General features: G+C 33.4%; 3 protein-coding genes across 5 annotated transcripts; 1 reads left to right on the forward strand and 2 right to left on the reverse strand.

Annotated features, from left to right (window-relative positions):
- Nucleotides 1–799: 799 nt before the first annotated feature.
- Nucleotides 800–8669, forward strand: LOC101219654 (ubiquitin carboxyl-terminal hydrolase 23). The gene is made up of 11 exons (XM_004144683.2): nucleotides 800–1299; nucleotides 2153–2267; nucleotides 3022–3132; nucleotides 3458–3630; nucleotides 3753–4082; nucleotides 4853–4978; nucleotides 5100–5711; nucleotides 5816–5914; nucleotides 6008–6695; nucleotides 7327–7417; nucleotides 8203–8669. Exons 1-11 carry the CDS (start codon nucleotides 1003–1005, stop codon nucleotides 8360–8362), a joined length of 2802 nt encoding a protein of 933 aa, XP_004144731.1. The 5' UTR covers nucleotides 800–1002; the 3' UTR covers nucleotides 8363–8669.
- A 3631-nt stretch (nucleotides 8670–12300) lies between these two features.
- LOC101220130 (probable purine permease 5) lies at nucleotides 12301–14602 on the reverse strand. 3 transcript variants are annotated; one of them, XM_031880955.1, is made up of 3 exons: nucleotides 14331–14602; nucleotides 13844–13971; nucleotides 12301–13694 (listed from the first exon to the last, which is right to left on the reverse strand). In XM_031880955.1, exon 3 carries the CDS (start codon nucleotides 13669–13671, stop codon nucleotides 12601–12603), a length of 1071 nt encoding a protein of 356 aa, XP_031736815.1. In that variant the 5' UTR covers nucleotides 13672–13694; nucleotides 13844–13971; nucleotides 14331–14602; the 3' UTR covers nucleotides 12301–12600. The 3 variants fall into 3 exon arrangements, with proteins under 3 accessions (XP_031736815.1, XP_011648891.1, XP_004144733.1); XM_011650589.2 differs by having other exon boundaries at nucleotides 13789–13971; nucleotides 14331–14599; XM_004144685.3 differs by lacking the exon at nucleotides 13844–13971 and having other exon boundaries at nucleotides 14331–14600.
- A 1292-nt stretch (nucleotides 14603–15894) lies between these two features.
- LOC101219894 (probable purine permease 5) lies at nucleotides 15895–19065 on the reverse strand. The gene is made up of 3 exons (XM_031880954.1): nucleotides 19047–19065; nucleotides 18902–18965; nucleotides 15895–17257 (listed from the first exon to the last, which is right to left on the reverse strand). The coding sequence occupies exon 3, from the start codon at nucleotides 17207–17209 to the stop codon at nucleotides 16115–16117; it is 1095 nt and encodes a 364-aa protein (XP_031736814.1). The 5' UTR covers nucleotides 17210–17257; nucleotides 18902–18965; nucleotides 19047–19065; the 3' UTR covers nucleotides 15895–16114.
- Nucleotides 19066–19889: the final 824 nt, after the last annotated feature.

Genomic DNA, 19889 nt, shown 5'->3' on the forward strand with positions numbered 1-19889 from the left:
TTATCAATATCGTTTAGATTTGGTACATGATTGTATACCAATAATCTTCTATTTTTGTTTAAGATTGTGTACCAATATCCCAACTATTTTTATTTAAGATCACGTGATAATCTTTTATATTTTGTACACAATCATAACAAAATAACACTTTGAAAAAAACATTGATGATTGATTGAAAACAAAAATAATAATAGCAAAAGTATAATGAAAGAGAATAATAGCAATTGAAAAACTATGATAATGATTTAAAAAAAAACATAAAATAAAAATTGTAGAAGAAAAGAATAAATAAGATGGAAAAAGAAGAAGAAAGAAATAAAAATAAATAATTTGTTAATATTTCGATGGTTGGTTATATTTATAAAAATTAAGCAAGTATTTTAGTATAAAATATATAAAAAAAAATCTATTTAAAATGACATTTTTTTTTGAAAATATATACAAATATAAGTAAATATTATGCGTACGTTATAAGTCTATATTGATTATTGCGATCAGTTTAGATGAACCTTTTAATTTGATATCTAGGAAAGGACCTATATTTTAACAGGTGTCATATTTTGATTTGTTGCGTACAGATTCCAAAGCAAGCGGTGTAAACATGGTGAAAATACAATTTACTCATCAAAATCAATACGTGTCACGCATCCGTTGGTCAAACCCATCATGAATTATCCGACAGGACGGAGCAATCATCCTGTGTGTCGCGCCCACCGCTATCTCAGTACACCCCAACGAAAAAAAAAAAAAGGCCGAAAAAGACTTCTGTAGGGTTTAATACTTACTCCTTCGCCTCACACTCTCTTTCTCTTTCGCAGAAGCCGTGCTAACGCGCCAAGGCTCTGCACAATCAATCTCCTTTCATCCCAATCCTTCCTTCATTCTTCCTCTCTTCAGGAATTTTCCACTAATTTTTTTATTTCATAATTCTTCGTAGAAGCTGAGGATTGTTTCGATCTCTTTGGAATCCTGTTTTTTCTTTTTCTTATTGGAGGTTTCCGAATGGCTGACGGGGTTGATCATAATCGGTCGGATTGTCCGGAGACATCGACGGATTTAGTGTTTTCTCTGTTTCAGAAGAGGGTGGAATATGTTCCAGCTAGAAGGACTTTCAAGGGGTTTGATAACGGCGGCGGTGATTTTGAGCTAACGACGCTAAACCCCAGTAGCTCGTTTGGTCAGAAATCTGGTTCTAATGTGGATCATCCAGCTCAGAAGGGGAAGAAATTAGATGGGTCTGAGCTTTTGGAGAATGGGTTGGACCCTGAGCTCAGTTTCGAGATCACCTTTCGCCGAATTGTAAGTGGCTCTGGCTTAATCACTTGTTTTGAGGTTACGTCATTATGTGTTGGTTTTATATCTTTTAGAAATTTGTTTGATTGATTGACAATTACCCATTTCTTTTAATTTTATCAATTTTTGGATTGGAGCCTGATTTGATGCGGGCTGAACATTCTCTCTTCTATTCGTTATAGTCTTTTCAGTCAGTGGCTTCATGCTCTGCTCTGTCTATTTGTAGTTTAAAGTATATTTTTAGAGTTCTTGAGAACTTCTGTTTTGAATCTCGTTGTCATTTTAATGCTAATTTGGGACAAATTGGGTTTGTTGCTGCCTCGCTTTTCTATAGCTCCCTAATCTTGCTGATTACTCTGTAATCTGTTCCTTTTGCAGTTTTTATTATCTGTACCTTTTACCATAATTATATAGTATCTCCTTTAATCAGAAGAAAACGTACATGTTGTTTTCTAGTTTACGTTGTATACTTTTTTCTACATAGTTGAGGAAGTCATGGTCTTTCTGGATGTTTTACTCCTGTCTTATTTTTAACTATCAATTTTTGTTGCCATATTTATACTTTCTTTTTGTGTTTATGTTTGTTGTTTATAGCCAAGAAAAATCAATATTACATTTTCATATTACTTCTTTTCTAAATACATTTTTGAATGTCGGATTGCCATGAATATGTTTCTTAAAGTTTCTAACTGCTTATCACTTGTCTTGTATTTCATGCAAATAAGGTTATTTTTTTAACTTCGGTTAATTTAGGTGGCTCGTGATTCTTTATTGCGCTTGGCATGTTATTTTCTCGAAGTCTGAATATCAAATTTTCTCCAAAAACCAAACTTAAAGACTATGGGATTACCTATCGCAGGGTGCTGGCTTGCAAAACCTTGGGAACACCTGTTTTCTCAACTCAGTCTTGCAGTGTTTGACATATACAGAGCCTCTGGCTGCATATCTTCAAAGCGGGAAGCATCAAAATTCTTGTAAGTTACTCTTTTTACTCTTCATACTAAAATTTTGGACACAATGAATTTTCATCTGTTAAAAATTTAAGCAAACTTTGCCTTGTCATTGTATTTTACAACAAACCCTTGTGAAATAGTTTTAGCTTTCCTCCAAAATTTTATAGATTTTACAGAATTTTGAACAGGGACTACAGCCATTTCTGCTCTTTTACTAATGGTTTATTAGTTCTATTATATGCATAGTTCTATACTACTTTAAATATCATAAGCAGCACATAACTCTATCTTGTTTGGAAGTTATTTCTAACACATTTTTGATTTTATATATTTTTAGTTGAATTTTCATTTTTATTAGAATTTTATTTTACACCTTTAAAAATTTCAGTACAACAAATGTTATGTGGGGTGGGGATTTGAACGCTTAAGTACAAGGAAAAGACTGGTGCCTTAACCACTAAGTTAAGCTCATGTTGACAATCATGCTTTAAATTTATGCTTAGGTTGTATTCCCTACTCAATTTAGATTAAAAGGATTAATCCAGTTCCCAATTTTCTTGATCTGGTATGATGTATTCTGTGTATGCCAGTGTCTAAAAGCTACGAGTAGAATACAAACAACTCGTTCTGTCGTTCTATGCAAAATTTGGACACATACACATGGTAGGAAATAGGAATAGGATAGCATGCAAATATGCTATTTTTTTCTTAATGTTTGCGTTAATATTTCTATGCTTGGTCTTGCTTGTCTAATTCAGTTTGCTAATTTGTGAAGGTCATGTAGCTGGATTCTGTGCTCTATGTGCCATCCAGAAGCATGTCAGCCGAGCTTTGCAGTCAAGTGGGAGAATATTAGCACCAAAGGATCTTGTTTCTAATTTGCGGTGTATCCTTATAATTCACTATAGTATAGTAATTGTAATTCCTTACTTATTTGTAGATCCTTGAATGGTTAAACTGTTATTCAGTATAACAGTGAGAGAACCGAGTTTAAGAGGAATTTTTGTTATGTTTATTGCCCATTGGAGGACAAATTAATCCGAAGATTGAAATTTTGAGGGTTCTTTCATAACGAAAACCTCATGAACACACCATATGTTAAGTTGATATATGTGATATTGTTCTAATTAATAACCAGTTTTATCTGAATTTCAACTGTCTTTTATCTTTCCGTGGTGCTGGATTAGTTTATTTCTTAACCATGCTCTTAGGTATATCTCGAAACTTCAGAAATGCTAGACAAGAAGATGCTCATGAGTACATGGTAAACTTGCTGGAATCGATGCATAAGTGTTGCTTGCCTCTAGGCCTGCCAAGTGAATCTCCTAGTGCCTATGAGAAGAGTTTGGTACACAAGATTTTTGGTGGTCGCCTCCGAAGTCAGGTAACCTATTATGTACAATCAGTCAATGACTTGAGATGGTGGAACAAGGAATGATGTCTTAAGGTGGTATCGTCCTCTATGTTAATTCTTCTGTGACATGTGATTGTTGTACTTCATTTCAGGTCAAATGCATGCAATGTTCTTTTTGCTCCAACAAATTTGATCCATTTTTAGATCTAAGTCTGGACATAGTGAAGGCTGATTCTATTTACAAAGCGTTTAAAAACTTCACCACTCCTGAGCTATTGGACGGGGGGGAAAGGCAGTATCAATGTCAACAATGCAAGCAAAAAGTTAAGGCTCTTAAGCAGTTCACAGTTCACAAGGCACCTTATGTCTTAACTATTCATCTCAAACGATTTCAGTCATACAATCTTGAAGAAAAGATCCACAAAAAGATTCATTTTGGTCCTACGTTAGATCTGGCACCTTTTGTCAGTGGTTCTTATGCTGTAAGTTACTCATACATACACATTTTATTTCATTTGATTGTCACTGACATGGTAGCTTTTTGTGTTCTGCATCATCAGATTACTAGTAGTATGCTGTTGCAAGCTTAATTATTCAATTCCCCAATAGAAAACTCAATCATTTAATTATGTACACGATGATCTTTGTATTATTTTTCTAACTAAATTCAATCTTACATAATGTTCTCCGACAGTCTTCAGCAATTTATGCACGTATGGAAATATAAAACTGCTCTAGGGTTCTATTTTAGCCTATTGCTGGATTGTTGCTAAGATATACTACATCTATAGCTAGCTTACACATGAAGAGGGAGAAAATAGTTTATGTGAAACTTCTGGGATAAAAGCAAATAAACGATAAGTGTCTTTTGGAGCACATTGCCTTTTCTATTTGCCTTCTTTCATTATGACAGTGATACTCTTCGATACCAATTTGTTCCATGCTTGTTAAACATACCTTTCCTATGATGTGTCGGTAGGTATTTTATTTTCTGAGCTTGTAGTATTCTGGTGTTTTGTTGATGATTAAATATTTATATGGCTATATTGTTAATCCTGAAAAGTTAACACTTGTTCGGTGCTTTCATAGTAGAATGACTCCAATAAGTTACCAATGTTTCTGTTTCCTCCAATTTGGGATGTTCTAAAATGTGAAATAGCCCTTTCAGGCGCTGTATGTTTTGACTTTCTTTATCTGTAGCCTTTTGTGCTTATGCATTCTTATGATTTTACTGAGCTTCTTGCATTTCCAGGATGGAGACTTGAAGTACACTCTTTATGGGGTTCTGGTCCATCATGGTGGTAGCACCCGTAGTGGTCACTATTATTGTTATGTTCGAACATCCAGTGCAATGTGGTATGCCCTTGATGACAATCGGGTATGTGATATAAGGTTAATGGTTCTATTACCCAAGTGAACAGTGTTGTTTTCTTTTTATGAAATGTGAGTAATTATAGAGATTAAATTTCTTTCTCAACGAATTCATTTTCATGTTACAGGTTTCACATGTTGGTGACAGGACAGTTTATGAGCAGCAGGCATACATGTTATTTTATGTACGGGACCGAAGAAAAGTTGTTCCAAAGAAGCCTGTTGATGTTGTTTTGAAAGATAATATGAAACCATCTACCAATTTAAACAGAACTGATTCTATTGTTAACCGAGGTTTGAAGGTCAACCATGTACAAAATTGTAAAATTGAAAAAAAATTAAATGGCCTTTTCAATGATGAATTGATAAAAGAGTCAAAAGACTCATCAAACGTTGGTCCATCAAAAACAATTCCAAATGAAGCATCTGCTCAGATAGATACTAAACTGGCAAGTAAAGAATGCTTGGTACCTGAGACAGTATCCATGCCAATATCTTCTTCAAAGGAAGTCTCGCAACAGAAAACATTTAACAAGAGTGTTATTCCAAAGTCAAGTCCAGCAGTAAATTTACCAACATTACCCAGACGTATGAACAATAACTTACATGTTAATAGTTCTGAAAGCTCTTTGGCCAAAGCAGATCATATAGATATCAACCCTGTCGACAGAGGCTTGGTTGTCTCAGTTTCTACTTCTCTCAATCTAATTGATGCAAACACATCTGCCAACACACAGGCTGTAAGTTGATCACTTGTTTTCATTTCTTGCAGGTTGGAGTATTTGTTGCCAATTTGATTTGCAAAAAAACGATTTTGTTAAGAAGCTTTTTGTTTCACTTGCAGAATGATAATGCCGCTTCAGTACAAGAGCCTGGCTGTAAAACGTTAGAAATATCTGATCCTGTAACATTACCAAATCACCCAATGCTGGAAAGTAGCAAGGTGCATTTTTATATTCCATTGAAATATCTCAGCCCTCTACAACATGTTAGTTTGCTTGTTAAATTAACTTATTCTCGTTTATCTTTCTCCCAGGTTCCTGTTTCAAGTCAAATTTCTGTTGACAACTTGACTTCTGGGGATGATTCTAATTGTAAAAGGATGATACCCGATGAGTCAAATAAAATATCAAGTTCAACTGTGGTAGAGGGACCTATTCTCTCAAAAACTCATGATTCCAAGCATGGCAGGAGATTCAAAAGAAAACATTTGAAGTACCATTTGGGCAGCTTGCATCTCAGCTCAAACATTCTTTTCAAGGTATCTTTAAGCCTGTGTAAGAAGAAGAAACATAGAAGGAAAAAGTGCCAATCTGCTGTCTCCAGATGTCCAACTGGGGAAAGGTTGTTCAGTAGAGATGACATGTCATCTGATTTTGGCCCATCTACATCTGAGAAATCCAAGTCTGTTTACTTAGTTTCAACTTGTAAGTCCAGAAAGAAGGCTAAGCATGGTTCTAGAGATAGTAAGGATAATTCTGCGAGGAAAGAAGATCTTAAAGTGGAGTCACTAACTGATATAGTTGATAAAGAAAGTGAAAAGAGGAGTACAGAGCCAAGTTCTGCGCTTACAACAACAAATCAACTGAATAGTAGCACTGACTCTATCATAGTGGCTAATCACAATGACTCTATTGAGGCAATTTGTCCAAAAGATAGAAAAATAAGTGCTAATCAAGATGGCTTGCATCGTGTTCATTCCAACGGTTTTCACAATACAGTTGGTAAGCAATTTCTGCATTGTTTTTTTTTATGCTTCCGTTCTGGACTCTGGAAACATTTTTCTTTGACACTTGTAATGAACCAGTTTTAGTTGCACGACCTTCCTACTATATTATATGTAAATTCTACTACAGTCGCACTTGAGAAACTCTAACTTTGCTGTGGTAATATTTTTTATATTTCAAAACATTATAGACCTATCAGAAATGATGCCGTTTAGACTGGGTCTTATAATATCCGTCATGCACCTTGATCTATGGAAAGGGGTTCTTTAACCATATTTGCATTTATATTGTTATACATTATACATAAGCAATCTCATTTTAATATAGGTTATTCAATCAAACACTCTCAGGTTTTGATCATTTCCCTTTTGTACCTATCCTGTTATGATTGATTGGCTGTCCTTGATTAGAATTAGGATTTAATCCAAATATTGCATATATCATCTTCATAAAGGGCATATTTTGCAGTGAAAGGGAGTTTTATAAAGTATTGCTCTTCTAGTTCTGATGGGAAGGTCATGTGTTGTGCTTATATAATACTGTTGGTTATTTTTTTTCTATGAACAATACCAATACTATTGATTGCAGATGCTGAAACTTTTACGTCTTATTTATCTTTCGATTGCAGTTGAGAAGTGGGATGGGATAAAAATGCCTTCTTCCGAGAATGGGTTCACTGGTTTGGAGAATACTAGCATCGGCTATGTTGCAGATGAATGGTGAGTTAAAATTTTCGCATCGACCTTTTTCCTTTTTACTAATGGCTTGTCAATTGGTAATAGTTCGCTCAAAAGGAAGAAAGTTGAAGTTGCAAGCTATAGTGACCTTTATTTCAATTTTTATCTTGAATCATATGCAAATTCTTAAAGGGATATCTTTTTTATGGAAACATTTCATTAATAGAACTTAAAGGGATATCTTTAGGCTATTTTTATCTGAAAGATGGTCTGTTACCATTTCAATGTGATCAATATGTACTTTTGGATTGCTTTCCAATGCTCATAACTAGATTTACTGCTGTTTCGAAAAGCCAAAAGTGGTTAAATTATAATCATCCCTCATGCGAGAAAGAAAGTTTGTGGCAAGTGAGAGTGCTATTTTATGGCGGTTTTGAGAAGAAAAGAACACTAGGATCTTTATAGGGTGGGAGAGATCTCTAGATGTTTGGTCTCTTGCTCGATTCTATGTTTCTTCATAGGCATTGATTATGAATCTCTTTTGTAATTAGTTGGTAGGTCTTATCTGAAGGCCATACTTTTTAGATTGCCCGTCCTTTGTGATATTTTTTTATCTTGTTGTAATTCCTTCAGTTTTTTCTCAATTGAAGTTAAGTTCTCGATAAAAAAATTAATGCATGCACACGTGTAAAAGATAGTATAGATTGATAAAGGGATAACAAATGGAAGTTAAATTCTTAACTTTTAACTATAGTGCTTTTTTATGTAGAAAATTGCTAAGAAATGTAAGATATTTTGACGAGTTTTCTGAATTCTAAATTTTACAGGGATGAAGAATATGATCAAGGAAAGAGGAAGAAGATCCGACAATTTAAACACTCTTTTGGTGGACCGAATCCTTTCCAAGAGATTGCTACCAAGAAATCACAGTCAAAGAAGCTAAAGCTGGAAAGATCTGGATCTGCAATCGAACCATTTAGGATATAAAGAAATCAGGACGTGCCCACAAGCTGTAAGTTCTTTACTTGACCGACTACTTGGGGGTACTTCTACCAATTTTGATGTAGCATTCTTCTTGGGCTCAAATTGTTCATTAACTGTTGTTATTTCTCCCCAAGGAAAAGAGGGTAGAATTTTAGATCTTTTATATGAATTCAACTCCCTGTTCTGGAGTACTACTTGAGAATGAGATGGATAATTGTATAACTTGGAGACTATTCTATCAAGAGTCAGTATGAGTTTCCTGTTTGCTTGTTTTCCAAAATGAACTCTGAAAGTTTTAAATTTTGAGGTAGATTCGAGTTGGTTCTATTTCCAATTCACAACTGTAAATGTTTTTCTGACTATTTTTTCTAAATAGTGGAACATTAGCAGTTGGGTGCCTCAATCATATTTGAAAGAAGTAGATTCTGACCCACTAGTGCAGTATGATCTTGTTGATCGAAATTCAGACAAGTGCTCTATGTGGGCAAGGGACTCGCTAAATCTATGTGCAAGTGTGGCAAGGAGGAAAATGTTCAGAATGTAGTATAAAGGGAGAGGTACGGTGTCAGCTCTTGATAACTCATGGGCCTCATGGCCTAAATGAGCTACCCATGCATAGCTCATGCATCATGGCATGGGTGGTCGTAAGACTAGCGTCTTGGGTGTCTTCCATCAAGAATGGATACCATAGACAATGTCGAATGACATGGGTATTCTGGCATTGTGCCCCTTCCTATGGGCCAGAGATTTTTGGAATAGCTACGAGCTAGCACTCAATATGTAATTTTGACTCAGCATGGACACGGAAGGGTTCATGCCTCGATATGTCTGGATGGATGGATGTCCGGAAAGCCCCGAGTTGGAAAGTTGCCCATGGGTTGGTTAACGATGGTTCTCGATAAGTGTGCCCAAGTTGGTGAGGTAAAGGTGATGACATCCTGAACAATAGAAAGTTTCGAGGCCGTTTTTTCTCCATGAAGTCAACTTTTCTTGTATAAAATGGTGATTCTATTTAGCGAACAAAGCTTTGTTCTGCGATTTAATGTCCACATTGCCAAGCCCCCCTTCATCAGTTAGTAGGTTTAGCCTTTCCTAACGAAGGAGATTAGTAGTGCTTCTCCTATGAGAAAGATGGACCCTTTTTGTAAATATCTTTGATCGGAAGGTAGAGAAAAACCTAGATCACCCTTTTTGGGAATGTTAGTTGCAAGTTCTATGTGGAAAGATCTCTGTTTGAAGTTTGATGTCACTAGCTTGACAAAAATATCTTTAGTTGACGATCAGTGAGTTTCTTCTCCATTCACCCCTCCAAAGAGAAAGGTTGTTTTCTCTTGTTAGCAGGATTGTGTGCGTTACTGTGGGATCTATAGAGGGAGAGGAACAATAGAATGTTCCAAGGTATGGAGGGGATCTTAATGGGGTTTGATCTTTGGTGAAGTTTCATGCTTCTCTTTGGACTTCGGTTTTGAAGCTTTCTTATAATTATGTCCTAGGCAATATCTTAATTAAACAAACCTTTCTTTTAGTGGGGTTTTTATACGCCTTTGCATTCTTTTATTTTTCTCAATGAAAGTAGTTATTTTCGTAAAAGTGCTTCACCTTTTTTTCAGATCATAGAAAATTTCTAATGCTTTTTTCAATGAGCTTGGCCACAATAGCTGAAATGTGAAAGAGCAAGAGATAGTAGATTGATAAATTGGAGAACGTAGCATTTAGTAATGTTAATCTTCCAATCGACTTCTCAAAAACTCGTACTTCTATCTCTTCACATTTAAACCAGAAAAACTCATATTTCTATCTATTCAGATTTAAACCAGAAGCATCTTCAAAACCATCAAATGAGAGAATAAATTGTCAATAGCCTCCCTGCTGAGAAAAAAAAGGAGTTCGTGACTCCATGTTGATAGAAAAGCTTTCGATAGTGCCGATATTGAAAGAAAAAGAAAAAGGCATCGCACAATTAAATTTATGAATATATTATACACAAAATAAAAGGTATAAACATCTATTAGATACATTTCGAAATTTAAAGACTTATTAACCACATGAATGGAAATGTGCATTCTAAGACTTCAAAGTATGCATCATCAAGTATAGAAGACTATTAGATCATCATTCAAGTCACTAATGAAAATTTAACTAGGAGAGATGTTCTTATCTATAACAAAATGTCTCTATCTTCTATAAGGTTATATATAAAGTTGTGTTCCTCTTAGAGCTTAAACGTAGACATATTAGTCGAACCACTATGATTTTGGCTTTGACTCTTTGGTTTTCAGAATTTTTTTTTTACATGCAATTAACAACCTTCTCTTTTAATCATAATCTCTATCCCTCCCTCGAGATCAAAACAATCTAAGGTTGTGTATAAACCCAAGTATTTAGAAATTTAAACTGACCTTTACGTTGCACATATAATCTCAATTATTTTTAAAATATGCTAAAATCATATTAACTTGAATGAAATGCTATTGTTTTTTTTTTTCTCTTCAACAATTGCTAGCGAACAAAATAGTATTTGATATGTAAATTATGTTGATTTAATTGATCAAACCATTTATGCTTTGATTTTTTCAATATTATTTTTCTATACTTACCATGAATCTTAATTAATTAATTTAGTCCCTCAAACTTAATATTTTCTTAATTGAAATTTGCTAAATAGTTATAATCAGAAAAGTTAATTTAAATAACAAAAGAATAGTAGTTGATACAAAACAAACAGTAGTATAATTATATTTATGATACAAATAGACACAAATGGTTGTCTATTTTGATCTACTGTCATAAATAGACTATGATATTTTGCTGTATTTTTGTAAATCTTTTGGTTCATTTTACTTTATCTGAACTCAAGAAAATACAATATATGAATATGTTTTCAATATTTAGGATTTGTATGGATGGTCATTCATACCAATCCTAACTATTTGAGGAGTCCAAATGAGTGAGACATAAATCAGATTTGATTTGGCTTTTAAAAATATTCACACCATTGTTGAATGAAACTGCCGAAAAAGTAAAAGATTTTGCACGTGTATGGCTCCTTGATTTTGATCTTGCTCCTCAATTCAAGTTCTCGCTCCTTGTTCCTCAATTCATGATTTTTCTTATTCTTTCTCACTTCAATCTTTTTTCTTCTTGATTATTGCTCTTCATTCACTCCTCTCGCTCTCCATGCTTCTTAGGAAGATTTTTATAGGAATAACGAACGAAAATAATAGAAGGAAAATAAAGATTCAATATCGACAATAAAGCAAAGAAGAAGCAAGAATCGAAGAGCATATTGAGGGCTCTTTTGGCTTTGTTTTTTTCAAAACTTCTTTTGTATTGAAACACTTCTTATATAAATCGTTTAAAACACATCTTCAAAGTTGGTTGCTAAACGTTCCATTTATGTTTTCAAAATGACTTATTTTTTAAACTAAACACTTGAATTAATGTATTCCAAACACAACGAGAATCAAGAAGCCAATGCCACACAAGCACTTTTTTATCGTTCTACCAATTTCACCAACGGATTTAAATAGAATGTCACAAAAACATCGATTTTTAAAAGCTGTCAGGTGTCATTTTTTTCATCAAATTTGCACATTTGAAAATAGAACTGAACTAAAATTAAACAAATTTCAAAACTATAAAAACAAAAATAGTATATTAACCTATTAACTTATTTCCAAAACTATAATTTGTTGATAATTGTTTTCATGTTACTGTCTCAACTAATTTTGATTGATTCAATTTAAACTACATTCAATATTTGTTTTTGGAGCTTTAATCTTAGTTTCAAACTCCACTTTCATAACTTGAATATAGTAATGAACTATGTGCATTTGAATGCTGAAAATTTATTGATTTTTAATGTGAAGCCTACTTATTTTTGTTGGCATATAATAACATACAAAACGTTCACAGGAAATGGATCATTCAACTAACCATACTTGTTTAATCCATTTAATTATGATAACTCGAATGCAACAAATATGATGTAGAGACAAACTCACAACAAATTTCTAACACAAAATTTAAAAAGGGCCTTAGAAAAATAAATTATCACAAACACATTTGTTGGCTCTTTTTTCATACATTCAACGATGCGACATTATTACCCGTGGTTGTAAAATCTTCTACAATACTTCAACATTACAACTACAAGACATCTTACCATGAAATGAGCAAATTGCGTACAAGGGTGTTACATTTTTGACGTGTTGGATTGATTTTCTAAGTGCCAAAACGTCTTAATTACTTATCGAGGAACTGCCGTAAATATAGGAGGTGAATCCCCAAAAAGTGGTAAATAAAGAGAGAATCTTGAAGCCACTCATAGGGTCTTTCAAGAACATGACAGCACCAATACTTGTAATGGGTACTCTAACAGCATTCAAAACTCCAGCAAGAATTGTATTTGACAAAAACACAACAGCAGTTCCTCCCAACACTCCCAACTGACAAGAAACCGCGCTCCAAGCAATCACAACCAAGTACGACGACATACCGCCAACAAAACTCGCAGCCTCCGATTTCATTTCTCGAAAATCATCATTCATCAACACCCCAAGAGTTGAAAACAAGAAAGTGAAAAGAGAAACCATCACTTGTTGTTCCAGCACAACATGGAATGACTTCCTATCAAGTAACTTTATGAAAACCAGCTCTGATACTGCAAAGATGAGTCCATGAAGAATAGAGCCTAGTATATCCCACATAAAACCAAATATGTATTCTCGATCCGTAATGTCTCCGTATCTATCCGAATTTGAATCCAAACCAATCATTACAACTGCAGCAGTGATAACAACGATGGCATTAAGTATCGAAGCGTTGAGTTTGTTGTTGACGAGAAGGTAACCGAAGAGTACAGAGAACACGAGCGATGACGAAGCTAAAAGCGAAGCGGTAGAGGCAGGGAGATATGAATAAGCATAGGCATACATTAGGCTATCAATTGCATTTAAGAAGCCTAATAGAATGTAAGAAACAATGAGCTTCCAATTCAAAGGGGTGGGCTTGATATGAAAGAAGAAATAGATTGGAAGTAATATTAAAGCTGGAATAAGCCAACCAATGCTTGATGCCCATGAAATGATCCATTTGCTTTTTCCACCATTGTTGTAATAAACTCTAGAAAGTAAAGATGAAGCTGGGAATCCTAATAACATTGATATGCTGCTTACAACAAGAAGAATCCAATGTGAGATTTGTTTTGTTCTAAATTCTTGTAAAGCCGTTTGCTTTATGCTGCTGTTCTTTGATTCTTCTGGTGTGGGATCCATTTCATCCATTAATATGTAAGAATCATCATGAGACATGGCTCTTGATTATCAAGAGAACACTGAAAAAATGGAAAATAAACAAAATGGTAATGCTAAATTGGATGGATGAGCTAAATTGGGGAGAGAAAACTAGATTTGTTTTGTTCTTTTGACCTTTAGCTGAGGTCAAATTCAGGTGAAATTACACAATCAGAATGAGATCTCTCACTCTTTCTCTCTTGTTCTCTCGCTCCCTTTTTCTTATTATCTCGCTCTCCTCCCTCCTCTCTTCTGTCTTGCTCTGCCACACTCAGTCTTGTTCTACAACGCAAACTAAAACGCCAGATCTAATATGGTCTGATCACTCGAAGAATAAGAAAACAAAAGAAACAATTACTGGAAGTTGATGTAAGCAAAAGGCCAAAAAAAAAAAAACAGGTATTTTAATCAATTTTCTCTTCGAGGTTCACAATCATTCCTTCCACAGACGCAAGATTTCAGCTTAAAAGTCAAATTCACCAATAAACAGTGAACAGAAGTCTATAAGTAACCAAAAAAATGACATTCCTTGCTATTAAGTATAACAGAATCATAGAGAAAACAAATATCTAAGTGAAAAATAAGAAAAACCCAGTTCAACCCCTTATCATCTATCATATACATTATGCAAGAACAAGATAAGAAAAAGGAAAAAAACAAAAGGAAGAAAAGAGAACCTTAGAAAGATGAAGGCTGACTCAGGTTGTTGAATGGTACTGATTGATTTCTCTAAATGCTTTCAGCTTTTGATTAAGATTTAAACAACAATGTCAGATTAAATATTTTTTTAAAAATTAAAATACTGACTACGAATTTATCAATATTTTCCCCATCATCCTAACTTGGAAACTTTTTAAAGTTTATTTTAAAAATACTTTATTAATATTTTCCTGTGGCAGAATCATTGGTGGGATTTCTTTTTAGTTTATGTATATATATATATATATTCCCATCTACCCAAAATCTGCACATGAATTTTTTTAAAATTTAATTTTCTGAGTTCAATCAATGAAGAAGATGGGAAATTCAACCACTCATTTGAAAAGTGAATTGATTCATTTAAATCGGATATTGAGTTTCATATCAAAATAAAACAAAAAAAAAAAAGTGTAAGAAGAAGTCATAAGTATTTTTTTTTTTGTTAAGTTTAAGATCTTGTATTTCATATTAATTCTATCCTATGAAGTTTTAATAATGTATTTATAGAAAGAATGGGTGAGATAGAGATAAGAGATAAGAGATGGAGTTTAGGTTTTTCTCTTAGATAAGAATGAAATGATTTTCTTTTTGAATCTTTTGTTGGCTTTTGGTCCATTTCCCTATGTTTGAATTCACCCAATAACATTAGCTCTCACTCTCAAGTTGAAAGTATGGTTTAACTTTTCCATTGCTAGTTGAACACATGTTCAACTAGGGACTACTTCTTTCTATAACACATTTTTTACAAAGAAGATCACAAACGATTATATAATAAAACAATATGTCATGCATGATTTAGATGTTAATAAATAACATGAGATTTAAATAAACTCACTACGTAACAGTAGAAAGAAAGTTTATTTGTGATTCCATGATTTGGTAGAAATCCTTTCTTACTCTATAACCATATGAACGTGATTATTTCAATGTCTTTTTCTTTGGCTAGATTGCAAACAAGTTTAATTGATATTTGGTATTCTTAATTTTAGAATCGAAAAGTGAGACATACTCTCGTCCCTATACACAACGCTAAAGAAGAAGTCATAAATTTTCTTTAATTGTCAAATTTAAGATCTCACGTTTCATATTCAACCGATTGTAGAGTTAAAAATGATGTATTTATAGGAAGAACGAGATAATGCTTACTTTTTTTTTTTTAGAATAAGATGAGAAGATACTTTCTAATCCTAATAAGTTAAGATTAAATCTAATTAGATAAAACACACTAATTACATAATCATTACTAATGTTCCATTAAATTATATTAAGTTGACAATACTTATGTCCCTATTAAACACAAAATTAAACATTAAGATATTTACTAGAAGCAAACCTAAAAATCAACTAAGATAATAAATTTGTAATTTAACTTATTCATAAATATATCCATGTAAAGTTGTAAACCTACGGTTATATTTTATTTGAATAGATATTACAAAAAACAATTTAATTACATTTGCGAATGATGACCACTACGGTTGATCCATTAATAGAATTAATGGATCCATTAATATATGACTTGATAACGAGAAAACCTATCCATGAGATGGATCATCCAAATAATATTCCAATCTTTCTTTCCCCAAGAACACAATTCATTTAGATTCTGCAATGTTTTTACAACATTCCTCCCAGTTTTCCACTATTATATCATAGAAACAACCAATATCACTCAAGGCCAATATCAACCAATTTTCCTCAGTTCACTATCCCATAAGACTAATATATATATATAGTTGAGAAACACAAGAACATCACAAGATCATGACGACTTACTTGTAGAGGAACTGCCATAAATATAAGAGCTGAATCCCCAAAAAGTGATGACTAAAGAGAGGATCTTGAAGCCACTCATAGGATCTTTTAAGAATATGACGGCACCAATACTCGTAATAGGTACCCGAACTGCGTTTAAAACTCCAGCAAGAATGGTTGAGGATAAAAACAGAACTGCAGTTCCTCCCAACACTCCTAACTGAAAAGAAATTGCACTCCAAATAAGCACAAGCAAATATGACGATGTACCACCAACGAAACTTGCTGCCTCTGATTTCATGTTTTGAAAATCATTGTTTAGAAGGACGCCGAGAGTGGTGAACAAGAAGCCGAAAAAAGAAACCATTACTTGCTGTTCCAACACAACATGGAAAGACTTTCTGTCTAGTAACTTAATGAAAACTAGCTCTGATAGAGCAAAGATGAGTCCATGGAGAGCAGAGCCTAGGATATCCCATACGAAACCCAATATGTATTGTCTATCAGTTATGCCTCCATATCTATCTGAGTTTGAATCTAGACCGATCATCACAACTGCAGCCGTGATTATGAAGACAGCATTCAGTATCGAAGCATTGACTTGGTTCTTGGCAAGAAGGTAACCAAATAGCACAGAAAACACGAGGGATGATGATGCCAAAAGGGAAGCAGTAGAAGCAGGAAGGTATGCATAAGCATATGCATACATGAGGTTATCAGCTGCACTTAAAAAGCCCAACACAATATAAGAAATAATAAGCTTCCAATTCAGAGGGGTAGGACGGATTTCAGATAAGAAATACATGGGAAATAATAATAAAGCTGGAATAGGCCAGCCAACGACCGATACCCAGGAAATGATCCACTTGCTCTTCCCACCGTTGTCGTAATAAACACGGGAAAGTATAGATGAAGCAGGGAACGCTACGAGCATTGCTACACTGCTTAGAGCAAGAAGAATCCAATGTGAGATTGGTTTTCTTCTGTATGCTTCTAAAGCCGTTTGTCTGATGGTTGAGATCTGCTTCCATAATGAAGTTGGAGACTCTTGTGGTGTCTGCTCCATTATGTCCATCGATATATAAGAATCATCATAAGACATCTGTTATCGGGTAATATATACCCTTAAGTCTCAAAGAGAGACGCGGACCTATACCAAAATAGCATAGCTTCTAAATTTCAAAAAATTGATGCAGCAAAACCGTGTGAGAGAGAGCAAGAGATAGAGACAACCCACCAAATGAGACACTACACGACATTCAATTGAAGTCTTCTTGTATAAACAATGCAATTGAGTAAAAGATAAAGAAGATTCTTATTCCTTTTTTTCCTTTAAAAAAGCACCATAATTAGTTAGTTAACGAGACCTCAATCTTCAATGAAGAGACTAAAATTAATATATTAAAATTTGACAATTTTCGAGAGCACTGGAGCCCAACTTTTGGAGAGCTAAAGAGAAAACCAAGTAATGCCTACTCAGATCATAAAAATTAAGAAGGGCTGTTCTCAATTAATTTATATAAATTACATATTCTTGCAAAAAATATCAGTTTTTACATGCTGCATAATTCAAGTCAACATATGAGCAGCCAATAAAGAAGCGAGTAATTTTCTTAGAAGTACTTCAGCTCTTAGGGGTTTTCCAGGTTAAAGATGCAAAAATAAATAGGGTCTTTCAGTATAAGCAGTCTCATGAATCAGGGCTTTGACTAAATATGCATGATATTGCCAGCTAATATCGGCAGAGGATATGGAAACCTTTCTGCTAGAATCACAGCTGATTCACGACATATGACCACTAGACAGGTTGATTCGATGTAGGAACGAGCTCCGAAGGACATAATATTTCTTTTGGAAAATGCAGCTTCATGAGTTAGAATGGACAAGTGGGAGAAAACTTCAGACTTACTGCATCCTAAATGTATTTTATAGTATTGTATAGGGTTCCATTGATCCAGAAATGTTATTGACAACGAAAAGAATAGCCTATGCTAAATCCACGGGTGGTTCATCTCAAAATCAATTGACAATTAGATGACTAAGCCTATCTAACTTATAAAATGTTTAAGTCCCAAACCAACCCAACGAGGGATTCTTAACAAAATAGAGGAAATCAAAGTTTCCTTCCAGACGCAGTATGATTATCAAAGAAAACTCAAAATACTTCACAACTCCAATGATCCCCTAAATTTCGATACCAACTACTTGAGCCATATTTTTCAGATTTTCAGTCCACTCAAAATTCCTCACACTCCTCGAAGTTCATCAAGTTGAAAATTGGGAGAAAAGTAGAAAAATCCAACTCCACATTTAACAAATTGAAAAAAAATTCTTCGTTTCTCATTCTCAGCTGTAAAACCCCTTTTTGGTAGATCAACTTTGCCTCTGTTTTCTGTTTTGACTCCAAATATTGTATTCTTTCATTTGATCTATAGAATAATGCCTTTTATCATTATATATATATATATATAAAGTTTATTCCCAAGAAGATTGCAGAAGAAGCCTTTACCCCTTACTTCCATCTCTGATTAATTAAACCAACTAAATTGTAAAAATTACATAACAAAAAGTTTCTATGACTTATAATTCTCATTCCAATTTATAACAAAGAAATAAATAAAAGAAAAGATTAACACAGTATCCACAAAATGAATAAACAAAACATCAGGGATATAAAATTCCACCTCAAACACAAGGGAAAACAAACCAAATCCATCACTAAACACAACTCCATAAACAACCCAGAAAATGAAATCCCATTTCACCCATTATGAGAATAGGCAACAAGAAAAACCTGAGAAAACTGGAAGGCGGCTTAGCTTAGGTTGTGGAGATTCGAGGTTTTGGCAAAGATACTCCTGAAAACTTTGAAATTAAATGGGAATATGAAATGTCTGACAAAAATCAAATTTAAAGTCATAAATGCTAAAAAAAACTACGTGTGGCTGCAGAAGAATTTTGAGAAGATTCCAATGAAGAATGTAAAAATTTCACTCATGAGCTCGGTGTTTGCACCACATCCCCACAATCCAGTTTTTTGTTTTTTTAAAAAATTGTTTATTCAATTTTTTTTTAGTTTATGGTAAGCTTAAGTTACCATAATTGTATTTGAGTATATACTACCATTTAAAATACTGATATTGCAATAATCGAAAATTACGACTATCATAACATATTTGATTTTGATAGGTGAGTTGTCTTCATAAGCAAAGTCTTGAAATTTGTTTTAGTTAAATATAAATATGATAAGACACTTATTTGACATTCGTTTAGTTGTGTTATATTAAAGTGTAGTCTACATTGTGTAGTCCATCCATCAATTTTGATGTTTATGTCTATTTAGTGAACTTTAAAATTAGACTAAATTTAGACTATGAATATTAACTTTAATATTTTAAACAAAATCATAGATGAATTAGATCTAAAATTAAAATTTATTGAATTTTATTTTTTCTTGAATTTATATATAAAATTTTAGGGATAAAAACCGACCAAAACTCTCATTTTAGGGATATTTGATAACCCATTTATTTTCTGCTTTTTCTTTTTAAAATTTAATTTTTTGAGAAACCGATGACTGTTTTATTTTTATGATTTTTTTCTATAAACAAGAAGTTTTTAAAATTAGGATGGAAAAATAAATTAAAAAAAAAAAAAGAACTTTAGAAACAAAAAATACATTTTGTTTTTCAAAAACAAAAAGTTAAAATGGTTACGAAAGAGGCCTTCTTGCTTTCTACTTTTAAAAGTGTCATTTTCTCTCTAGCATAATCTTTTCTTAT

This window comes from Cucumis sativus, chromosome 2, assembly GCF_000004075.3.
Source record: "Cucumis sativus cultivar 9930 chromosome 2, Cucumber_9930_V3, whole genome shotgun sequence".
In the NCBI taxonomy this organism is placed as follows: domain Eukaryota; kingdom Viridiplantae; phylum Streptophyta; class Magnoliopsida; order Cucurbitales; family Cucurbitaceae; genus Cucumis; species Cucumis sativus.

Bases quoted from the DNA above. Each gene is read 5' to 3' on its own strand.
- LOC101219894 (XM_031880954.1), bottom strand. From the start codon at position 17,209: ATGTCTTATGATGATTCTTATATATCGATGGACATAATGGAGCAGACA.
- LOC101219654 (XM_004144683.2), top strand. From the start codon at position 1,003: ATGGCTGACGGGGTTGATCATAATCGGTCGGATTGTCCGGAGACATCG. The intron at 2,268-3,021 runs GTAAGTTACTCT...TAATTTGTGAAG, and splicing joins CGGGAAGCATCAAAATTCTT to GTCATGTAGCTGGATTCTGT. The intron at 4,083-4,852 runs GTAAGTTACTCA...TTGCATTTCCAG, and splicing joins TTGTCAGTGGTTCTTATGCT to GATGGAGACTTGAAGTACAC.
- LOC101220130 (XM_031880955.1), bottom strand. From the start codon at position 13,671: ATGTCTCATGATGATTCTTACATATTAATGGATGAAATGGATCCCACA.